Source organism: Molossus molossus, unplaced genomic scaffold (assembly GCF_014108415.1).
Source record: "Molossus molossus isolate mMolMol1 unplaced genomic scaffold, mMolMol1.p scaffold_m16_p_8, whole genome shotgun sequence".
Lineage (NCBI taxonomy): Eukaryota > Metazoa > Chordata > Mammalia > Chiroptera > Molossidae > Molossus > Molossus molossus.
This window is the reverse complement of record NW_023425402.1, coordinates 53371146-53377145: the sequence shown is the minus strand read 5'-3', so window position 1 is coordinate 53377145 and position 6000 is coordinate 53371146. Positions and strand designations below refer to the sequence as shown.

The 6000-nt window shown below is 46.2% G+C and overlaps 1 protein-coding gene across 5 annotated transcripts in view; it reads left to right on the top strand.

Moving 5' to 3' along the window:
* Window positions 1-673: 673 nt before the first annotated feature.
* GRIK2 (glutamate ionotropic receptor kainate type subunit 2) overlaps window positions 674-6000 on the top strand; it is a 590297-nt gene continuing 584970 nt past the window's right edge. For all 5 annotated transcript variants that reach the window (XM_036248241.1, XM_036248245.1, XM_036248242.1 and 2 more), the window contains exon 1: window positions 674-1275. In XM_036248241.1, coding sequence (XP_036104134.1) covers window positions 1161-1275 — 115 coding nt within the window. In that variant the 5' untranslated portion in view covers window positions 674-1160. The remainder of the gene's footprint in view (window positions 1276-6000) is intronic.

Genomic DNA, 6000 nt, shown 5'->3' with positions numbered 1-6000 from the left:
CGGTGTTGCTCAAGTTATGATCCTGTATTCCACCTCTTAAATAAATTAATCCATTCAAAAAACCGAAGAGAGAAGAAATTTAGGCATAAGTGATTGAAGCCTTTGGAGTTTGCTGCACATGATTCAGATATCATGTCTTTTTTATATATGCACAATTACTTTAGATGAGCTAAAAAATGGGTGGGGAAATATGATTCATTTTAATTCAACATCCCCCCCCCCCTAAAAGGCCACTTGAAAAAATCTATTTTTATTCTTGGGTAGTAATCAAGGAATGTCCCATTCAAGTTTCAAATTACCATCTTCACCTCTCCAATTGCACTCCAACCTCTGTTCATTCCTGGACGAAATTTTAAAAGTACAACTAAAATTCTCTTTCAACCTAAACACAAATTACATGCAATAAATTCCTTTATCTTAGACCACTTCCTTTTTACAACTCCTAGGCAAAGTGACTTTGACTTAGCTTGTCATTTATTAAAATTCATCAGTTGATTGTAAGAAGTCCGCTTGCATACACCAGCCACTCTCTTGGCAAAGAGTCTTATCGAAAATAAAAGCACTTTCCCCACATAAATAAATCCGACTTCTTTCTTGCAACTCAAGGCAGACGATTAGATCAGTTGCATAATAGATATTGGGAAGCTCTCTGGCAGGGAGCCTTAAGAGGCAAGCAGCTATCTCAATTTTTCTCACTTAATCTTGGCTTCACGTCAGAAGCTGTGCAGCAGTGCAGTAGAATAGGGCCTGGCAAAACCTTTGTGAGCAAAGAGCCTTTTGTTCGGGGACTGTAGCTCTCTACGGACACCTCGGCCGTTTCCAAGGCTGGATTTCCTATTGATTTTCCTCCTCCTTTGCTTCTCCAGGCTCGCGCAGCCGGACATTGTGGGTGTGCGTGCTGGATTTCTCCCGGATGCTCCCGGACTAACATGGATGTCCCACCATCCCTTGCAGTGGAAGATTGCTCCTTGGCGCAGTGAGTGAAGAACATGCAGCGATTGCTAATGGGTTTCGGAAACGGAGACTCCTTCCTCTCTCTGTGACCATGCCTTGATCGTGCCTGCGGCCACCACTCGACACATCCTTATTCCTACCGGAACCGGGAGCCTAACGCTAGATCCGGGAAGTGGGTGCCCATCGCGTGTGGACACAGAAACACCATGAAGATTATTTCTCCGATTCTAAGTAATCCAGTCTTCAGGCGCACCGTTAAACTCCTACTCTGCTTACTGTGGATTGGATATTCTCAAGGAACTACACATGTATTAAGATTTGGTAAGATTCCCTATCTCTCTCCAGCTCTGGGTACCTCTGGCTCCGAGGCAGTGGATGTAAACAAGAGGGTTCGCACTGCCAGGCGGGTGGGCTCCAAGCATTCCACCTGTTCCACTGCTCCCTAGCCTCCGGGTTTTCAAGAACCCCCTTGCCCCCCTCCCCCCTTTTTCTTACAAAAAAAATTTTAGCTGCTGGATGTTGAAGTGAGTGCTGGTGTTTGATGGTGGTGGCTGCCTGACCCTCCTACAATAGCCTACCTTAGAGCTATTGGTGTCGCTGGGGCCACGCCACCTTCGCGCCCACCTGTCTCCCCCGAGCCTTCCAGGCTCGGCCGGCTGTGAGGTCCGCAGGAACGTGCGCGCCGGTCTACACGTCTCTCAGCTTGCCGGGCTGATGAGTTAATACTTGCTAACTCTTTGGCGAGTTGTATAGTCCGTGCGCTTCCGCCTGGGATCCGGACAGGTCCGCAAGTGAAAGGCACTGGCCGCCTTGATTTCTTTTGTCATCAGAGTGATTTTTTTGGTTAATTTCACCCGTTTCCCAATTCCTTGTGCCTTTGGAGGGGCGCGAAGCTCTTAAATATATTGTTGTAAGGTTAAATAAAGGCTCAACTTAGCTGAAGTAAAGCAGCGTCCCGAGAACGGGGCTTTGTTTGTTTTTCACTTATGAGTCCTCCTGTCACAGCTCCTCACTGCTGGTCCTGGACTAATAAATGATGAACAGTGCTGACTGGGGCGGAGGGTAGTTGTGCATGAGAGTCTAAGTATGCATCTTTATTTCACTGTGGCATGATGAAGGAGCGAGACAGGTGGCAGTTATATATTAGGGGATCTATTGCTTTCCTGAGAAATCAGGGATTCCTGAGAGCGCAAAGGAAAACCTGAACGTGGGACTTAAGTTGAAACGCCGGTCAGAAGGTTTGCTTGGAAGAAATGAAGCGCCGGCAAAGTTTAGCTGCTCTTGATGGCCAATTGGAGTTTTAGTAGGAGCAGAACTAGTCAGGGAAAGTTCCCTTAAGTAGATAAGAGTGAGAGAGAAGAATGCCAACCCGGTAAATGCTTCCACTGTGGGCGTCTCCTTTGACAGTTCAAGTGGATTTAGACCAAAGAGTATAGGAAGCTGCAAAATCCTGAGAATGTGCCTTTGAAATAAAAGCAGTATGTTGTCACTCAGCCAAATTTAAATCAAAGAGTGATTGCCTGCCATCTCCTATGATGTCAACAGTATCTTCTCTTTCCTTTCCTCACGTGCTTTTTTTTATAATGATAAAATTTATAATCTCTTTCAAGCTTTGTGGAACCAGGTTAGGAATGCTTTTCTCATATTAAAAAGAGGGAACCCTACTTTCCCCCTTTCCCAACCAACACATAGACCTGGAGTCCAGAAGGTTAGTAATGACAAAAAAGACAATGGGCTATATCCTGCAGTAGTAGTTTTCCTTCTTTCTTCCTTTCTTAGATGGTACTTAAGGACGTTGCTCTTAGCAACAAGCGACCACAGGAATGCTTATTTCTTTGGATGAGATTAAACAGGTCCCCTATATCACTGGAAATGTGTGTGTTCAGCTGTTTGGTTTCAAGCATGTAAGTGCTTCAGTATGGTAGTTTTGCCAATATTTTGAGTAGTACAACCTACTTATTTGGAATATTGAGATATCTTCTGAAGTGTGTTTGTGAATGAGTGTGTCTTAGTGTGTGTGCAGACTGGGTGGGGGAAAAAAGGAAGCTTGGGAGCTGGAATACTGAACCAGTACTCTAAAGATTTAATTATTGCTGTTCTCGTCTTGCAGCACAATATTTGCTGAATCATTAGATTGTTACATTCGCTGATCATTTCATATCTTCATATTAAAAATCTTGGCGACTGTAGCAGAGTGTGTAGCAGCTTTCCAAAAGAGCTGACACACACAAAAATACACTTTCCCAGACCAATGCTTACTAAGAATCTCCTTGAGAAATAGGGGAGTAGGTAGAGACCACCAGTGCCTTGATGCCCGGTTTCTAAACAACCTGGTATTTTTCTCCATTAACTTCAAAGTCCATTTTCTTTGATTTCTGACCTGAGTAGTGGGGCAGGACTGTGTACATTACAATCACTGGGACATTACCCTGTTGAGGCCACTTTGTTGCAGTGGTGGGAGTTTTATTTTCTTCTGGGGAAACATGTTTTGAGTGGAGTGTATGGTTGGTTGAACACATATAAGCTACTTTTGAGAAAGGTTATTTTCAACTTTGGCTGAAAAGGCAAACCCGAGCCTTATCACTAGCCCTGTGCCTTGGAAGGGAAGGGGTTGGAGTTGCTCTTGGAGGAGCTGGCCCTGGACAGCCACTAGGTGTGGGTGAGACCCACCAGCTCTGCTGAGAAGGTAGCATTCAGCCCCTTCTTTCACTTCCCCCACCGACCCAGGCATGGCTAACAGCCTCCAGTGGCCTCCACACAGTGGTGCTGTGGCAACTACCCCCCTCACCGCTTGCTCAGCGCAGTCCTTTACCCCACCCCCACTCCCAGTGTCCCCTTGTTTCCCTGCTCAGGGTAAGACCCTAACTGAGTCCTCCCAGTCTTATGAGTTCGCTTCTCTTCTCCCCACCCCTCCCTTCCCTTCCTCTCCCCTTCAACACACACAGGGACAGATGCACTCTCACAAAATAAGTCAAACACTTTGGCACAATGATTCTCCAGTGGTGCCCCATAAAATTTCCAGCAGTTGTGCCCATGCCAGGGCACTCCCCCCTTCCCCATCCCAACTGGCCTGGCTCTGTGCAGGGCCTGTTCCTCAGCTATTACTTAGCAAACATCTCAGAGTAATGGCCTCCTGAAGGACGCCAACCCCCCTGTGCTTACTGGAGGCTTTAAGGAAGCCTAGGGGGCAGCCCAGAGTCAGCTCCTCCAGGTGATGGGTGGGCTCCTTGCCTTGGGTGGTTGGTAGCCATTTCATCCAGCAGTTTCATCCAGCTTGGCTTCTCCAGAGCGACCACCCAGAGGGCAACTTGTTAGGAGAATAGGTGGATCTTGGGCAGTTAGAAAATCAATTCCTCCTACACAGGTCAGTCAGCCATTCTCTGCCAGCTTATCCAGGTGCAGAGGCCCTGGGAAACCCCGGCCCAGCCTCTCCCCATTGCTCCAGCGTCGGGGCCCCAGTGCGCTATGTAAATGAGGCACTATGTAAATGAGGCATCTTTGTTTCCTAGCAGCTGCTTCCCAAGCCCTACCACCCTCTCTCAGGAGAGGGCAAAAGCAGAATCCTTCCAGCCTGGTGGGTGTGGCCCCAGTTCACTGTCTCCCAGCTGAAAATCGGCTCAGCAGGACTTCACCGTTTCTTTCTTACTTTAGCCCCCTTCACTTTTAGTCCTATAGACCTCTGCTCCTGAGAAGGTGTGGGGAGGACTGGAAGCCAGCTCCAATCGGGGCTCTGTGCAGGGCTAGCAGTCCTGCTCTGAGTTTGGGGACTTTGGCATCTTCTTTAAGGAATCACTCCTCAAGCCACTCTTTGTTTCCAATCTTTGAGGTCAGGTTTTTCAAATTCCATGTCCGAATTGGCATTTAGAATGCTGGGAGCAAAGACAGCAACCCAAACTTTCTCCCAAACTCCTGGGAAGTTTCTTCAAAATAGTTCTTTCCAAGGAGCTGAGCATGTGGTAGGCCATTGCTTCCCTTTAGATGTTTTTGACCTAGTTTTTCTCTTAAGCATGCCAGTAGAAATCCTTTATTGAAAGGGTCCCAGGTAAGCTCCCTGGACCCCCAAGATGTGCTGGTATCTCCTTGGCCTTTGCACACTGGTGACAGGTCTGTGGTGCATAGCCTCCTTCCTGTGAATATTCCCAAGGGGAAGGCAACCAGCTCAGAGGCAGCCCAGATAATAACACCCAGGGCCTGAGATGGAACAGAAAGGGTTCCTATGGAAATCCCCCTATTCGCTGGACATCCCATGTGATTCCAGAATAATAATTAGCAGCAGATGTACTACAACCTTGAGGAGTGTGAGTGAATTTACTGAGCTTAGAAGCTGCCACTCTCAACAAGTTCTTTGAAAGAGATTTTTCTTCCTTTGGGAGGTGAAGTGGGCGGGAGGGAGGAGTGGCCTTACATCTGGAATCAGGAAAAGTGACTCTTGGGAGGCGGGGATGCTGCAGTGATAGCAGCTTCTGCCTGAAACAGATAAAATCCGAACACCTGCTCAGCTGAGCTCTGGAAAACGGGAGGAAAGTCTTTCCAAGAATCGGAACAGAACGGCCACAATAAAATATATATATATATATATATATATATATATATATATATATATTCTTCACATAAGTTCTCACTTATTCTTAAAGCTTCAAAGAATAACTCTGATGTGATCCATCAACAGAGGCATGCTCATTTCAGAAAACGACTTTGAAAAATGATCTTTTCGTCCTCTAGAAATAGCTCCCCTTCTCCAACCAGACACACGGAGCTCAACACATTTTCTGGCTTTGTGTGGTTGTCTTTCAGTAGTAAAAATAGGTTTGTATGTCAGTATACATTTCTTCAGACAGACACCTTTTGCTTTTTAGTTTAATTCAAGTGATCATTGCAGTGTGTTCATTCCTTGAATTCTCAAATGACACTGTTTCAACATTTACTCAGCACAGGAAAGTTAATGGATTGCTCCCACACAAAGAAGGAACATACCACGGACCACATGTGGGATGTATCATTCACCATTAAACATAGTTTTGTCTATGATAATGATAATCTGTAATT